Below are 18,139 nucleotides of genomic sequence, written 5' to 3' on the forward strand. Positions count from 1 at the left end.
GTAATATTACATGACATTATGCTGTGTTTGTTGGTCGCTGAAATTCTGAAGAATTACACTAGTGAACATTCTGTAGGTAATTGTTCAATATTGTCAACTTTAAATTGCAAAGCCACAAAACCAATCAAACCATGCGTCCCCCCCACCTCCCCCCCACCCCCCAGTAAAGGACGGCAGCAGCATTCACTAACCCAATTCGCCGAGAAATACACTCGAATAATTCCATCAGGCTTTATTAAATTGTATTACCATCATCTGCATTGGGTGGTTCGTTAGAGTGTATCGTGTTACATTTTGCACCGGTGTGTGTGTGTGTGTGTATGTTAGTGTTGGAGCACTTGCACTGGTGCAGGTGCCTGGTGTCAGTCAGCCCTGCATGCGATGGCATCCTGCCTCCTGTGCTGAGAGAAATAGAGCTAGGTGTGAACGCAGTAAAACCCCGTTGGTTTGGCACTGATTGCGTGTACCTTCGCTCTTGTCCTGGTAGTGGCCATGACAGTGAATCACATATAAGATTGCATACAGTGGTGTGTCCAAACAGCGAGGTTTTACTGTTTCAGAAGTGTGCAGTTAAAAGTTACACTGACCAACAGATTGAATGGAGTTTGACTTCCCATCCAAAAGTTGGCAAGTCGTTTTATGTGCACACTACAGCGTAACGAACACTGAGCGAAAATTTCCGCGTAATTTTAAGAGTTTTGGTTAACGATTCAGTTGGTTCCAACACTTTCTCCACGTGTTAGTTGGCCAGTGTAATTGCTACTTCAACAGCTCGCTGCCTCAGAGGCACGTTTGTCCAAGGCCTGGCCAAACGAACGAACATACGTACGAACGAAACTACTAAAGTCATTGCATAGTGATTAATCCTGGGGAATTGAGTTTGAGAGTCGTCGTCGTCGTCGTCGTCGCTCCGGAAGGATCCGGATCACTCGAGCTGCGGGGGGTTGGGGCCGGTTCGGGACACGGGCAGGGTGGACGGATAGCGCACGTAGTTTTCCACCCACTGCTGCAGGTTCTCACCCTGGTCCTGGTCCTGGTCGTCACGCCTGTACGGGTACGTTCCCAGCGTGATGGGCACCCGCAGGGCCACCTGTCGCTCCATCAGGTTCGGCTCGATGAGGATCTGCAAACGGTGAAAAGAGAAGAGGGAGGAGAGAATTGCATTACATTCAGCTTGCTGCAGCTAATTCAATGATCGTGTAACTCTGACTAATAGGTGTTGCTGAATGCGTTGAGCACGTTGCTACAGTATAATGATTAGCTGTAAGGAAAAGCTGCAGCTAAAAAATTTTGAATTTTATTTTGACGTAAATTGGTGAAATTTCCATTGGTACACCTTTACATCTCGCGAAACCAACAATTACATGACAAATAACCCAACAATACGCTTTATCTGCATGCACATAACTGGAGCATGTAATTTTACATCAAACGAAACCCAATATCACGGGCTTCGCCGTTCCCCATTTGTCAGAGTCAGGGCTGCGGAGTCGGGTCATATTTCAAACGACTCCGACTCCGACTCCGACTCCAGCTTTCTCAGATTAGCCGACTCCGACTCCGACTCCGGCTCCGGCTTTCAACAAATGGTTGGCTCCGACTCCGACTCCGACTCCGGCCTACCAACTCTAGCCGACTCCGACTCCGACTCCAGCTTTCAGCAAATGGTTGGCTCCGACTCCGACTCCGACTCCACATATTTTCAAATGTTTCAAAAGTTAGTTAACTATTATTAGTTAATTATTTTTAAAACATTGATAAATAGGATTATTTGAATACTCTCTAAGCGTCATGTTGTCTCAAGAAAAATAAGTTAAGTAAAAGTAAAGTAAAGTAAATAAACGGGAAAAAAGTTTCTAGGTTACAAGTTTTATACGTTATGGAAACAGAAATCAAAAAATATCTTCAGTTTTAGAGGCATTTTGAGAAGAACAGTTTTGTAAGTAAATTTGGATTTATTTGCTTAACCTCAAATTTGAAAATATTTTTTCTAAGCTAATAAATTTAAATATTAAATTGTTATTTTTAAAAGGATAACTAAAAGAAATCTGGCCTTAATGATCTATTGAACATTAAAATTCAATTTGCTCACTTTCAGGCTGACATTTGTAAGAAGCACAGTGACAGGCACCTTGTTTTTAAAATGACAATTTTAAACGAAACATTTTTTTTTTGTTTTTTTTTTAAGACGTACATGGACATCACGCCATGGCTGAAGGAGATTATTATTGCAAATCAATGTATCTAAACAATTTCTTCGTGGAAAGGACACTTAAAATGTCCTTTTCAAATATCTGTGACATGGAAAATATTTTACCCTGGAATTTTTTATTTTTTTTATTTTAAAATTTTATATACTTTAAAAAGGAGGCGCACAATACTTCGTGAATCTTCATCTAAAACGAAGCTTTATGAATGATCTTGCGCCTCCATCAAAATATATGAAAAAACTTAAATATAATAAAAAACAAATATCCACAAGTAAAATATTTTGTAGTTCACAAATATTTAATTTTTTAAGGTACATTGTTATGCAATGATTATCACCTTGCGTCATATTGGCGTGGGACATACAGTATGAGAAAATTCGTACCAGTTGATAATATTTTGATTTTGGTTTTTGTATAATATTTGAAAAATAAATTAAAATCCTAAAATCCTACATTTTTGTACTGAATTCTTGAGATTTGTTCAACGATAATTTGCAACGATATCAAAATAGTTTAACTAAAATCAACATCAACATCAACAATCAATGATTAATTCGAAATTTGTTGCAACTTCTTTTGATATTTTTTGTTAGTTTCAATTATTTTAAATGCAACATATTGATTTTCTTGTACTTAGTGATAAACAAAATGCGCATGTTGAGTTCCAAGTAAGAGATTGTTATTATCGTTGATTATTTGTTACAAAAGTTAAACTGTCAGTGACTCTTTTTCGATTTGCAAAAACAGTGATTACTATTTTTAATCTTTTTATGTACCTCGTACCAAGCCATATGCTATCGGGGTAAAAGATGACTGTGTGTGTACTTTATTTTCAGAAATAACTGGATGAAATTTGGTCAAATTTGAATTGAAAGGGCACATAAATATAGGCAAAAGGAAGCATTCAAGAATCAATTAGATATGTCTGACTACATAACCAATATTTTTTTATTATTTTTTAAATTTTGATACTACATACTTGGGCAAGAGGTTATCATTTAGTGATTATAGTGTAATAACACAATTAGAGCTTTTCAATCACAATAAAAAGCTTCAAAAACACAATGGCATCTGATAAAGCTCTTTAAAAATATAAGATGTTTTGTAAATTAAGCTGTTCTATAGGAAATACTGAACAATAAAAAAAAACATATTTTTTGTTGATTTTAAGATAACTCCGGCTCCGACTCCGACTCCGGGTTATCAGAAATCCTCGGCTCCGACTCCGACTCCGACTCCAGCTCTTAAAATTTAGCCGACTCCGGCTCCGACTCCGACTCCAGCTGTTAGAGTTTTGACGACTCCGACTCCGACTCCGACTCCAGGTCCCCAAAAAGACCCGACTCCACCGACTCCGGCTCCGACTCCGACTCCGACTCCACAGCCCTGGTCAGAGTGATGAAACGTCAAAGCGTTCGCCATGTTTGACGTCGCAAAAATATTGTTGCCGCAGCAATTTTCGTCATCGAGTATCTTAATTTTTTTTTTCATTATTGGCCTGAACCTGTTGCCGGCAATCAAATCTACGGGAGTGGTGAGTTTAATCTTTCTTCAGGTGAAAAACCAGATTACTCATATTTTTGTCGTTCCTCGTTTTGTTGCTGTTCGTTGCAGGTTACCGATATCATGGAACTTACAGCAAAATACGGCGATATTACAGGATAAACACTTTCTGTCCACCGAAGAGGATGTTCCCGGAGTGGACCAAAACCTAATCCCAAAGAAGCAGGGCTGTGGAGTAGGTGTCGGAGTCAGAGCCGGAGTCAGTGGAGTCGGGTCTTTTTGAGGACCTGGAGTCGGAGTCGGAGTCGGAGTCATCAAAACACGAACAGCTGGAGTCGGAGTCGTGGCCAGAGTCGACAAAAGTTTATTAGCTGGAGTCGCAGTCGGAGCCGAAAATTTCTGATAACCCGGAGTTGGAGTCGGAGTTATCTTGAATTGAACAAAAAATATGTTTTTTAATGTTTTAGTATTAGCTATAAAACAGCTTAATTAACAAAATTTCTTATATCTTTTTTTTAGAGATCTATGACCATTAAATGATAACCTGTGAATCCACTCTTACCCAAGTATGTAGTATCATCATAACTCAAAAAAATAAAACAATATTGGTTTTGTAGTCAGAATTAAGATTATTGTGTGAGCAGCAGCGCCGGGAAGATGGATTTTTGTGGCGTTCTTTTTGTGCTGTATTCGTGATCGTGTTCATGTCGAATTATGTGGAAGGTGCGAAGCCGTGTTTTAGGATTCTTGGGTCTTTGTTGTTAAATTTTTGTTTCCATCTGGAGTATTAGTTTTAAAATTATTTTCATTTTTTACAGCTTCCTGGAATTATTTTAAATCAAATGTCTACATGTAAATTTGTCTACTCACTATATGATTTATTTAAATGTTCATATTATTCCTTATCCTATTCCTTTCCTGTAATATACCATCTCCTCATACCATATATGATCAAACTGCTTAAATTAACGAAACTTTCTAAAACAGCATGGGAACCATCTGGAGCATTTATATTTTAAATAACTGTTTTTTTTTACAGCTTCCAGGAATCATCTTGATTGTAGTTATTATATTTATTATATTTATTTTATTTACTACCGTCATCAGGGGTGACATTGGGTCTGGGGGGTGAGATTGGGTCATACAAAAATGCAGAAATTTGTATGACCCAATCTCACCCCCCAGACCTAATGTCACCCCTGATGACGGTATATTTATTATATTTATTATTTATCATTATTACAAAACTATATGCTTATTAGATAATACACTACAGACTCACATTTACACTTACAAACATTCAAAACATTAAATACATTACGCACTCAACCATTTTCATCGGCCCGATGAAATTTCCCTAACCCCCATTCCAAACCTCCCAAAAAATATTCCGTTCACTTTTAAAAGTCGCATGGGTTCCCTGCACTTTTGCCGCTAGTGAACAACAAAAACATCCCCTCCCAAATCCCCACGGGACTGTATGGGCGTAGCCTTGGAGCACAGTGTGGAAATTTACGTTCTTAGATATTTTTGGATGTACCGGGCAGCAATCAAATTGTCTAAGAATATTGAATTGACCATTGTGGCACCCCCTACAGCGTGGTGCAGACCCGTTATGCTATGCTATGCTATTGGTTTTGTAGTCAGAATTAATTGATTCTTGACTGCTTCTTTTGCCTACACAGCAGTTCCATATGAAAGTTAAAGAAAAAAATAAAAGTGCTTCGATTTGGATCAAAATTTTACTGTAGGTTGCTTGGCCGAAATAATTAGACCTCATTTTTTTTGTTTGGCCGTTAGGGTGGCCTACGCCGTGTTAGGGTGGTTCAAAAATTGCCATTTTCGATGATTTTCACAAAAAAACACTTTTTTCTTAAATCATAACTTCGCTCCATTTTAACCGATTTTAGCTGTCTTTGGCGCAAATGAAAGATGATAAGTTTGGCTTTCAAGAAAAAATAATGCGGAGTTTCAAAAATCTAGCCAAACATTTGAAAAGGGTCTTATGAAAACATTAAATGCCGTTTTGACGGTGTCTGGACCAATAAGCCTATACCTGAAAATATTTTTAATGGATTCCTCTGACTATTTTACATAACATATCAAAAATTGGGCGAGGTTCATTAACAGGATTCTGAGACATGACTAAAAAAAAAATCCTGGTTTTTCGACGCGACGCGATGTCGATTATCATTATCAATTATAACAATGTTTACTATTTCTCTACTAAAATCTGCGAATTTTGATCCTTAAGCAAACTATTTTGGTACTGACGCATATAATCGTTGAACAAATCTCAAGATTTTAGGATAAGATAGAATTTCAAGATAAAAAAATAAACTGAAAAATTATTGGATTTTAATATATGAGCAGTTCTCTACGGAATCGGTCTTTTTTCTTTAATTTTAATTTTTGTATTTTTTAATCCGGCTGAAACTTTTTTGGTGTCTTCGGTATGCCCAAAGAAGCCATTTTGCATCATTAGTTTGTCCATATAATTTTCCATACAAATTTGGCAGCTGTCCATACAAAAATTATATGTGAAAATTCAAAAATCTGTATCTTTTGAAGGAATTTTTTGATCGATTTGATGTCTTCGGCAAAGTTGTAGGTATGAATATGGACTACACTGTAAAAAAATGATACATGGTTAAAAATTTTTTGGTGATTTTTAATTTCACTTTTTGTCACTAAAACTTGATTTGCAAAAAAACACTATTTTTATTTTTTTTATTTTTTGATATGTTTTAGATGACATAAAATGCCAACTTTTCAAAAATTTCCAGAATGGGCAAAAAATCTTTGACCGAGTTATGATTTTTTGAATCAATACAGATTTTTTCAAAAAATCGAAATATTGGTCGCAAAAAAATTTCAAATTCATTTTTCGATGTAAAATTGAATTTGCAATCAAAAAGTACTTTAGTGATTTTTTGATAAAGTGAACCGTTTTGAAGTTATAGCCATTTTAAGGTTACTTTTTTGAAAATAGTCGCAGTTTTTCATTTTTTAAAATTAATGCCCATGTTTGCCCACCTTTGAAAAAAATATTTTTGAAAAGCTGAGAAAATTCTCTATATTTTGCTTTATTGAACTTTGTTGATGGGACCCATAGTTGCTGAGATATTGCCATGCAAATGTTAAAAAACAGGAAAATTGATGTTTTCTAAGTCTCACCCAAACAACTCACCATTTTCTAATGTCGATATCTCAGCAACTATAGGTCCGATTTACAATGTTAAAACATGAAACATTCGTGAAATTTTCCGATCTTTTCGAAAACAATATTTTCAAAAATTTTAAATCAAGAATTACATTTCAAATGGGCGTAATATTGAATGTTTGGCTCGTTTGAAATGTTTGTCTTGATTTAAAATTTTTGAAAATATTTTTTTCGAAAAGATCGAATGTTTCACGAATGTTTCATGTTTTAACATTGTAAATCGGATTTATAGTTGCTGAGATATCGACATTAGAAAATGGTGAGTTGTTTGGGTGAGACTTATAAAACATCAATTTTCCTGTTTTTTAACCTTTGCATGGCAATATCTCAGCAACAATGGGTCCCATCAACAAAGTTCAATAAAGCAAAATATAGAGAATTTTCTCAACTTTTCAAAAATAATTTCAAAGGTGGGCAAACATGGGCACCAATTTTAAAAAATGAAAAACTGCGACTATTTTCAAAAAAGTAACCTTAAAATAGCTATAACTTGAAAACGGTGCATTTTATCAAAAAATCACTAAAGTACTTTTTGATTGCAAATTCGATTTTACATCGAAAAATGAATTTGAAATTTTTTTGCGACCAATATTTCGATTTTTTGAAAAAATCTGTATTGATTCAAAAAATCATAACTCGGTCAAAGATTTTTTGCCCATTCTGGATATTTTTGAAAAGTTGGCATTTTATGTCATCTAAAACATATCAAAAAATAAAAAAAATAAAAACAGTGTTTTTTTGCAAATCAAGTTTTAGTGACAAAAAGTGAAATTAAAAATCACCAAAAATTTTTTACCGTGTATTATTTTTTTCCAGTGTAGTCCATATCCATACCTACAACTTTGCCGAAGACACCAAATCGATCAAAAAATTCCTTCAAAAGATACAGATTTTTGAATTTTCACATATCATTTTTGTATGGACAGCTGCCAAATTTGTATGGAAAATTATATGGACAAACTAATGATGCAAAATGGCTTCTTTGGGCATACCGAAGGCACCAAAAAAGTTTCAGCCGGATTAAAAAATACGAAAATTCGAATGACCGAAATCTCAGAGAATTGCTCTATATATTTCAAATATTATTCAAAATAATCAAATTCAAAATATTATTTAACCGCTAAGAATTTTCTCATACTGTTTGGCGTGGGACAAACAGCATGAGAAAATTCTTACCGGTATGACGGAAGGTGATTACCATTGCAACTAAACAATTTTTCTTGGAAAGGTAACTTAAGGATCCTTTTGAAATATCCGTGACCTAGAAAATATTTTACTTGTGGATTTTAGTTTTTCATCCCATTTTAAGTTTTTTCATATATTTTGATGGAGGCGCGACCATTTTTAGTAAAAAAAATCAATGGAGTTTTAAAAAGATAGTTTCGATCATAAGGGCCAGCTTTCTTTTAATGATCGTTAAAAAAATTACTATTTAATATTTTAGCTTTTAAAACATTTAATAAAAATTTTCAGTTAAGTAAATAAATCCAAATTTCTGAAAATTACTTCAAAACTGGAGATATATTTTGATTTCTCTTTTTAAAAAACGTATAAAACTTATAAAACAAGAAAAAAATCATTTTTTTCCATTTGGAGTGTTTTTAAATATCCTATTTATCAATGTTGACGAAATAATAGTTAACTAACTTTTAAAATATTTAAAAATATGTGGAATCGAAGTCGGAGTCGGAGCCAACCATTTTTTGAAAGCTGGAGTCGGAGTCGGAGTCGGAGTTGGCTAGAGTTGGTAGGCCGAAGTTGGAGTCGGAGTCAGCTAATCTCAGAAAGCCGGAGTCGGAGTCGCTTGAAATATGACCCGACTCCGCAGCCCTGCAAAGAAGTGAGTTTCCTCAAGCATGGCAAACGCTCCAGTGGTGTGGCCAACACACTCCGAGCGGTATGCCGGAAGATTGATAATGAACAAACCCAAGGATGAAATTTCGGTGAAAATTCGAAGAAGAAAAATTGTGCTGTGAGTGAAATTGAGTGATAAATTAAAATATGTAACAATAAAAACATAAACCTCAGACAACAGAAACACGTTTCTCCTTTTCCAATAAGACTTTTAAGATTCTTATTTGATTGGTGCTCCACAAAAATATGTTAATGTAATTTTACACGTCCTAGGTTGATTGTTGGTCGTGTAATTTTACGTCCAATTTAACACAAGTTTACGTCTGATTCGACGTTCCAGTTATGTGCATCTAATTTAACCGAAAATTACAAGTTTTTTTCGAAGTGTCCATTTGACGTAGGGTAGGGTAGTCATCAATGGATAATTCCAAAATGGCTTCACGGTGAGCACTAACATTGACCAAAATATGAGATCGATCCGACATCTTCAGCCAGAGTTATTCAACTGTCTCATTATAGACGCACTTGGCAGGAACAATGAGGCAGCTGGGGAACAATGAGACACTCTACGAAAATCAACACTTTTCTAGTAAAACATCATATTTTTGTATTGTTCCATTGCAGGTGACTTGCCTTGAACATTTTAGAGCAATTTTGACAACATGAAACTTTAATTAACAAAAGTTGTACTAAAAAGGATTTAAATTTTGTTAAATCCATATATTAATACCAAATAACTTTATTTATTTTTGGTTAAATGAAATTAACACTCTATAAATATGCCAAAAATCACTTTCAATTCATGTTTTAAAAGATTTCATAGATTTTGAAAAGTTTAATGAAGAAAAATCGAAGTGTCTCATTGTTACCCATGGGCTGAAATGAGTGGGGAACAATGAGACAGCCCCTGATTCTGGGTATATTCTAAATTTTGGCCAAACCTAATGAAAGGACATTGTAGCCCAACTCAATCCCTATGGAACGTCGAAAGAAATTTGAAGAAATATTAGTTTTGGTTCAAATGGCAGCCTACAAGCGAAAAAGTATTTTTTGTCCATAATTTACAAAGGTAGCGTCCATAACCAAAGCCACTATAATGGCAGACGTGTATCCAGTAGACACACCTTTCCCCTAAATATGAGCCAGATTAGTTGAAACTACGTCTTGTGAGAGCCATTTTATCATTGTTCCCCGTCATTGATGACTACTCTACCCTAATCTTTGATGAAACCTATTAATTATTCATGTAAACGTAATTTCGATGTAAAATTGGGTTTATTTTGACGTAAATCGTTGGAATTGCCATTCGTTAATATTCAAGTGTTCAGAATTCCTTCTTTCCATAATTTCTCGATAGGAGCAGATGGGAATCGAACCCAGAACCTTCCACTTACAAAGCGAACAGCGTAACCATTCAGCCACGCCTACCCCTAGATCGGAGCCCGCTACAATTATCGATAAAAACAATCAAATTTCTGTAAGAGGGGAGTTTAATCTTCTTGGAGTGATGTGAAACAGATCACTCATATTTTTTTTGGTAGTGGAACAACAAAGGTTGTGAGGGTAATGGAGTGACTTCGGTGAAAATCGTAGAAAAGTTACAAAGAAGACAATTTTGGACCATGTGTGAATATTATGTGATAAATTATGATGTGATGCAATACAATCGTATTGATTTAATAATATATAAACACGTTTTATGTCGTTCAATAAGAATGGCACGATTTCAATTGGAACATTTCTCACAAAAATTACGATTAATGTAATTTTACACGACCATCGACATTTATTGAGTTGTGTAACATTACGTTTAATATGACCCAGCTTTGCGTCTAATTTAATGCTCCAATTATGTGCGTCTAATTTTACCGTAAATTACACGTTTTTTTTTTCGTAGTGTGAATATTGCTCCAACCGTCAATAATTTTTTCAGTCCCTTTAAATAGATTGCTTTGATTTTCCGTTCTATAATTTGATAACTCCCGCTCTTGACGGTCCCTTCAATATCGACAACGAGAGAGTCCACTGTATTAAGAGGCTGTATTTCAGCAACCATCATTCTTGTCAACCAAGTTTAAAAAGAAAATTGAAAGCAATTTTTCCAAATTTTTCGATAGTTATTTTTTTAGGTGCTAGGGGAAATAAACCCATTTTAAGCCTAATAAGCGGTCTTGTTTGAATGATGCTGGATAATCTGGAGTGTTCCTTGAAATTCAGTAAAACCAAGTACACCAACGAGTAATGCAACTTTTTGTGAACATTTCTGTTTATTTTCACTTTTTTTTAAAGTTATGCTATTCCTTTTACAAGCATTAAAAAAAATATTTCAAAAACGCATTCTAATCAGTCGTGTGCATTGGGCCACGCCCATTTTTCTATTTTCAGCTCAGTTATTTTTTTCTTCCAACGCTCGTTTGGGTCTGCTTCGTGCTGCCAATATTGATTAAATTTTGAGCGAACACTCACGAAAAGTAGCATTTATAGAGAAAGTTTCCTGGCAACAACACAAGCGCTGCTGGTGGTGTTGGTGGCCACCCTTTGTTCTTTATTTGCCTTTGCTTCTCGCTCGGTTTTCTTCAGCCTTCGATTGGAATGGATGGTCAAAATTGAAACGTCAAAAGACTTAGCGCGTTTGTTTTTTGGATGGCGCTTGCTAATTATTTACATGTTTCGGGATTATTTTTCAAGTGAGTGACTAAGTAACGGTCAAAAGAACATGTTGCCGGTAGTTGGAAGCAATTTTATATCTTAAGCGCTTTGAAATCGTTAGCGCAAGTGAATAGATGTTGATGGCAACTTTCGTTAAGCAGTTAACCTCTGATCTTGCGTGTGGATGTGTGTGCCACCAAAATGATGAGAAATGGTCTCGCAAAATAGAAATTATGATCAAAAGTGCATTAAATTTGATCTTTTTGGCCAGTAAGTGGCATACATTTGCGTGCTTACTCGAGGCGGTGCTGTTGCTGTTAAGTTTACAGCCTAAATAGTATTTTTGGAGCTTTAATCGAGCATCAAACTCTCCATATGACGAAGATAGGTGTTTGATTAGAAAGGGTATATTTCCCCTAGAACTTGAATATGGGTCACTTTATCAAAAATGTGAAAAGATATTTTTGATTGAAAATTTGAATTTTTGACAATATTTTTATATTTATATTTATTATTTCAATATTTAAATAATAATGAATGTTTATTTATTTTTTTGAAAATCCAAATCGATCAGAAAAACCCTCCTCACAATTTTCACAGACTTTAGGGTTCTTTGACATTCAAATAAAAATAATTTGAATATAAGACGATTTGCGAACAAGTGGAAAATAACTCATATTAAATTAATGTTTAGAGCAGCTCAAATCATATACTCACACAAACGCTGTACCGTATCCGAATCAGGTGACACCCGAGCAGATTCGTGGGCGGAAGCGGCGGCACGGTCAGGTGTCCGTTCTGGAGCACGTCCCGGCTGCCGGATTTGATGCGCTCACGTACGAGGGCGGCCAACTCGCGACGCTCCTGGTGCAACAGCTTGCCGTGGGCGTAGAACTGCACGGTCTGTGAAAGGTCAAAACCACGTGATGTTTGGCTCTGAATAATCCGAAATATTACAACGAACCTCAATGAGCGCGTACTTGAGCAGCTTGATGGCCAGCTTGGTCTGGTTGTGGATCTCTCCGGTGAGCAGAATGTTCTCTCCCGGGACGTATGCTCGCTTGTCCAGCCCAACGTTACACCGGATCGTCCCTCCGAGCGGTCCAACTCCGACGCGGTGACTTACGCTGGCCTCCAAGGGATCCTAAAAAAGATGGTTAAGGATCTACTACTCTGCATTGCCAGCTGACCACCACTTACGCTCAGCAGCGGATCCTCCAGGTTGAGGTCGATCGGATTCAGCACGATGAAGACCTGCTGGTTTTTGTGCGTGATGCCGGACGATTCCTGCAGGCTGGTCTTGCAGTAGTACTGGATCCACCCGTGCTGCCCCAGGAAGGTCGACGGCAGCGACACCGGCAGGCCCAGCTTGAACGGGAAGCAGTGCACTCCGGCGGACAGCAGGATTGGCTTGTTGTCGAAGTCGTCCAGCAGCTTCATCCGGAAGTCGATGTAGTTCTCCTTGTCGTACGACTTGTCCCGCCGGACGCCCTTGGCCACGTTGACGGTGCACTCGCCGAGCACATGGAAGTGAAGGCCTTTGGGGAAAGGGTGGTCATTAACGGTGCACATCAACCAATGCTTTTGCACCAAGATGTTTGTTACAGATATTTTAGTATTTTCGAAACTAAGGGAACTATTGATATATTTTTTTATACATCCCCTAAAGTACTGTCTACTAGGCGATTTACAACAAAATTTGCATATTTTTACAATCAGATTGTTGCAGGATTGGGTCCGTAAGTTTGTCAATTTTGGAATAAGAAGACAACAACTTCCTTCGTTGCTGTGCACCCTTAAATTGACATACTTTTTTACTACATGAACATCAACAGCAACCCCAGAATTTTTTTTTTTGTCTTTTTGTCTTTTTGTCTTTTTGTCTTTTTGTCTTTTTGTCTTTTTGTCTTTTTGTCTTTTTGTCTTTTTGTCTTTTTGTCTTTTTGTCTTTTTGTCTTTTTGTCTTTTTGTCTTTTTGTCTTTTTGTCTTTTTGTCTTTTTGTCTTTTTGTCTTTTTGTCTTTTTGTCTTTTTGTCTTTTTGTCTTTTTGTCTTTTTGTCTTTTTGTCTTTTTGTCTTTTTGTCTTTTTGTCTTTTTGTCTTTTTGTCTTTTTGTCTTTTTGTCTTTTTGTCTTTTTGTCTTTTTGTCTTTTTGTCTTTTTGTCTTTTTGTCTTTTTGTCTTTTTGTCTTTTTGTCTTTTTGTCTTTTTGTCTTTTTGTCTTTTTGTCTTTTTGTCTTTTTGTCTTTTTGTCTTTTTGTCTTTTTGTCTTTTTGTCTTTTTGTCTTTTTGTCTTTTTGTCTTTTTGTCTTTTTGTCTTTTTGTCTTTTTGTCTTTTTGTCTTTTTGTCTTTTTGTCTTTTTGTCTTTTTGTCTTTTTGTCTTTTTGTCTTTTTGTCTTTTTGTCTTTTTGTCTTTTTGTCTTTTTGTCTTTTTGTCTTTTTGTCTTTTTGTCTTTTTGTCTTTTTGTCTTTTTGTCTTTTTGTCTTTTTGTCTTTTTGTCTTTTTGTCTTTTGTCTTGTTTGTCTTTTTGTCTTTTTGTCTTTTTGTCTTTTTGTCTTTTTGTCTTTTTGTCTTTTTGTCTTTTTGTCTTTTTGTCTTTTTGTCTTTTTGTCTTTTTGTCTTTTTGTCTTTTTGTCTTTTTGTCTTTTTGTCTTTTTGTCTTTTTGTCTTTTTGTCTTTTTGTCTTTTTGTCTTTTTGTCTTTTTGTCTTTTTGTCTTTTTGTCTTTTTGTCTTTTTGTCTTTTTGTCTTTTTGTCTTTTTGTCTTTTTGTCTTTTTGTCTTTTTGTCTTTTTGTCTTTTTGTCTTTTTGTCTTTTTGTCTTTTTGTCTTTTTGTCTTTTTGTCTTTTTGTCTTTTTGTCTTTTTGTCTTTTTGTCTTTTTGTCTTTTTGTCTTTTTGTCTTTTTGTCTTTTTGTCTTTTTGTCTTTTTGTCTTTTTGTCTTTTTGTCTTTTTGTCTTTTTGTCTTTTTGTCTTTTTGTCTTTTTGTCTTTTTGTCTTTTTGTCTTTTTGTCTTTTTGTCTTTTTGTCTTTTTGTCTTTTTGTCTTTTGTTTTTAGTTTTTAGTTTTTAGTTTTTAGTTTTTAGTTTTTAGTTTTTAGTTTTTAGTTTTTAGTTTTTAGTTTTTAGTTTTTAGTTTTTAGTTTTTAGTTTTTAGTTTTTAGTTTTTAGTTTTTAGTTTTTAGTTTTTAGTTTTTAGTTTTAAGTTTTTGGTTTTTAGTTTTTAGTTTTTAGTTTTTAGTTTTTAGTTTTTAGTTTTTAGTTTTTAGTTTTTAGTTTTTAGTTTTTAGTTTTTAGTTTTTAGTTTTTAGTTTTTAGTTTTTAGTTTTTAGTTTTTAGTTTTTAGTTTTTAGTTTTTAGTTTTTAGTTTTTAGTTTTTAGTTTTTAGTTTTTAGTTTTTAGTTTTTAGTTTTTAGTTTTTAGTTTTTAGTTTTTAGTTTTTAGTTTTTAGTTTTTAGTTTTTAGTTTTTAGTTTTTAGTTTTTAGTTTTTAGTTTTTAGTTTTTAGTTTTTAGTTTTTAGTTTTTAGTTTTTAGTTTTTAGTTTTTAGTTTTTAGTTTTTAGTTTTTAGTTTTAGTTTTTAGTTTTTAGTTTTTAGTTTTTAGTTTTTAGTTTTTAGTTTTTAGTTTTTAGTTTTTAGTTTTTAGTTTTTAGTTTTTAGTTTTTAGTTTTTAGTTTTTAGTTTTTAGTTTTAGTTTTTAGTTTTTAGTTTTTAGTTTTTAGTTTTTAGTTTTTAGTTTTTAGTTTTAGTTTTTAGTTTTTAGTTTTTAGTTTTTAGTTTTTAGTTTTTAGTTTTTAGTTTTTAGTTTTTAGTTTTTAGTTTTTAGTTTTTAGTTTTTAGTTTTTAGTTTTTAGTTTTTAGTTTTTAGTTTTTAGTTTTTAGTTTTTAGTTTTTAGTTTTTAGTTTTTAGTTTTTAGTTTTTAGTTTTTAGTTTTAGTTTTTAGTTTTTAGTTTTTAGTTTTTAGTTTTTAGTTTTTAGTTTTTAGTTTTTAGTTTTTAGTTTTAGTTTTAGTTTTTAGTTTTTAGTTTTTAGTTTTTAGTTTTTAGTTTTTAGTTTTTAGTTTTTAGTTTTTAGTTTTAGTTTTTAGTTTTTAGTTTTTAGTTTTTAGTTTTTAGTTTTTAGTTTTTAGTTTTTAGTTTTTAGTTTTTAGTTTTTAGTTTTTAGTTTTTAGTTTTTAGTTTTTAGTTTTTAGTTTTTAGTTTTTAGTTTTTAGTTTTTAGTTTTTAGTTTTTAATGCTGGAATTTTAAACAAAAAGGGAAGTAAATGTTTTCAAACAACAAAATTGGCACAAAATGACCAACTTGAAACAGAAAACTGAAAACAAACACATCTTTTAAACCGCGAAAGCCACTTTCGTCTACACGACCTTGAACGCTTCTGCTGCTGCGGCGTCACGACGCCTACGCCAAAAGGTACCTCACATCGCGTGCCTACGCTGAATCAACTTTTTCACAAATATTTTTTTAGTTTCTGGTCCATGCACTCAAAAGTTTAACACTTTTTTTTATCGTTCACTGGTCCATTTTAATTTCAACTACCCTCACGGAATCCCTCAACTGCATGTTCAAGTTGAAACGAAATAGCAGCCGCGCTCATGATGAAACGGCAGGTGCTCTTCTTACTCACCGAGCACAGCTGTGCTTTCCAGCGTTTCCAGAAGCACCCTTCCGGCCAGCACTTGACCCGGCAGGTACAGTAACGAGTCCTTGTCGAGGATAATTTGAAATTTTAACAACTTCCGCGTCATTTTCGTCCCTCGGTGGTGCACTTTTTGGCTGCTACGAGGAAGCAGAAAAACTACAAAAAAAAACTACGTGCAACTGCGAACTCCGAACTGACTACTACTGAGCAGAGCCAGCAGGTCACACACAACAGGCAAGTCCCACGCGCGTTCAAAGGCACACTCGCGCTTAGCAAAGCCGTGCTGGAGTCGCTTTTGGTCGTCGGCTGGGTGCACAACCGGGTTCAAGATCTTATTCTGACGAACAAAAAGCTTCATCGTTGGTTTTGTTGCATCTGTGCAGAAACGAAGGCTGAGTGTTATAAAAATGAGTACTTTTTTTGGTTTTTATTATGAAATAAAACACTATCATTTTTCTCATTTTTTTTATACATAGGAAGAGTGTCCGCATTGAAGAAAATCTTTTGAATATCATCATTCCTCAAATCTTGAACCATTTACCAAATATGTTATAAACAATGTTCACTATTTGTTTCTATTTCTTAAGTGGCATTAAATTTGAGAATGAGTTCAAGGAATTTGATGGCTAGTTGAATAAAGAAGAAACGCCGTGTAAAAAGTGACGGACTGTCACTTTTTACACGGCGCTCGCGCGCACTTCAAAACAAACGTTTAATAGTGTGTGTGTGTAAAAGGGGTGTCAAACTAAAAAGTGACCCCGTTCGTTTGACAACAGTTGGTGTCAAACCATCGGGGTTTTTAGTGTATTTCCAACTGTACTGAATCAAAACTGTTTCCCGTCACCAGTATCTCCAAATTCTGAAAAAAGAAAACAAAGCAAAACTGTTTACTATTTTATTAGCCTTAAAAAAACAAAAAGTGCGATAAAAGAACTCTATGCTTAACTGTTTATAGAAATTTCACTTCTTCGACCCCTCTTCGATTTGCGTGAAACTTTGTCCTAAGGGGTAACTTTTATCCCTGATCACGAATCTGAGGTCCTTTTTTGATATCTCGTGGCGGAGGGGCGGTACGACCCCTTTCATTTTTGAACATGCGTAAAAGTCGTGTTTTTCAATAAATTTCAGCTTGATAAGGTGATGAGATGGAAATTTGATGTCATGCAAAGGGACTTTTATGTTAAATTGAACACCTAACTTGATGGCGTACTAAAAAAAAGTATTTTTCATCGCCAAAAACATAAAAAAATTATAAACTCTGCCATTTTCCTTTACTCAACTGTAAAAAAAAATGGAACATAACATTTAAGGGGAAATTTAATGTACTTTTAAAATCTGCATTAACCAAGAAGGGTCATTTTTTATTAAGCGTGTTACATAGTTAAAAAAATCATGGTAATATTACATCTGGGAAGGGGTACATCTTTTGTGTCAGAAAAAAGGTGTAATTTTACCTCTGAAAATGTGTAATTTTACCACTGACCCTTCTCGGTTAATGAAGTTTTGAAAAGTAAATTAATTTTGCCTTAAAATGATATGTTCAGAAAAAATTCTGAGTACACCATCAAACCGGGTGTCCAATCTATATGATGGGACTCGTAATCGGGCTGTAGTGAACGAATTTGGATGCTTCAAATGGCAAAAGGTGGGGTTTTGTGTCCTCTATCTTATATCAGGAAAATTCCCCCCCGGGGGTCAAACTGGTTCTGGGACAATCCGGATTGTTTTACGGTTTGTTCCGAAATAGATTTTTTTTTGTCGTAAAATGTAAATAAAAAGACTAAACACAACGTTTTTTTGAAATTTTTTTATTGAAATTTGTTCAATTTCAATAATTTGCTATAAATAGATATTCAAAAACTAATGTTTTGATAAGTTTTACTTAAAAAAAGTAAATTTTAACCCTTTTTACACAAACTTACTAGAAAAAATTATCAGAAGTTAAAAACTGTCACAATCTAGCTTAAAGTACTTGTATTTAACACAGCATCAATATTTACTTAAAGAATGTACTCAAATCGAGTAGATTCCGTAGTTGTATAAGGGGCACGGACAATTAT

The 18,139-nt window shown here is 34.4% G+C and overlaps 1 protein-coding gene across 1 annotated transcript; it reads right to left on the reverse strand.

The window, feature by feature from the left end:
• Nucleotides 1–207: 207 nt before the first annotated feature.
• On the reverse strand, nucleotides 208–16,417 carry LOC6045998 (arrestin domain-containing protein 2). The gene is made up of 5 exons (XM_038265938.1): nucleotides 16,065–16,417; nucleotides 12,640–12,977; nucleotides 12,404–12,583; nucleotides 12,157–12,342; nucleotides 208–1,123 (listed from the first exon to the last, which is right to left on the reverse strand). The coding sequence occupies exons 1-5, from the start codon at nucleotides 16,183–16,185 to the stop codon at nucleotides 926–928; spliced, it is 1,023 nt and encodes a 340-aa protein (XP_038121866.1). The 5' UTR covers nucleotides 16,186–16,417; the 3' UTR covers nucleotides 208–925.
• Nucleotides 16,418–18,139: the final 1,722 nt, after the last annotated feature.

The sequence above is a fragment of the Culex quinquefasciatus genome, chromosome 3 (assembly GCF_015732765.1).
Source record: "Culex quinquefasciatus strain JHB chromosome 3, VPISU_Cqui_1.0_pri_paternal, whole genome shotgun sequence".
Lineage (NCBI taxonomy): Eukaryota > Metazoa > Arthropoda > Insecta > Diptera > Culicidae > Culex > Culex quinquefasciatus.

Excerpts from the sequence above, each read along its gene's own strand:
- LOC6045998 (XM_038265938.1), bottom strand. The coding sequence starts at position 16,185 with ATGACGCGGAAGTTGTTAAAATTTCAAATTATCCTCGACAAGGACTCG. Across the intron at positions 12,584-12,639 it reads TGGAGGATCCGCTGCTGAGC|GATCCCTTGGAGGCCAGCGT; the intron begins GTAAGTGGTGGT and ends CATCTTTTTTAG. Across the intron at positions 1,124-12,156 it reads GGATACGGTACAGCGTTTGT|ATCCTCATCGAGCCGAACCT; the intron begins GTGAGTATATGA and ends CACCGTTTGCAG.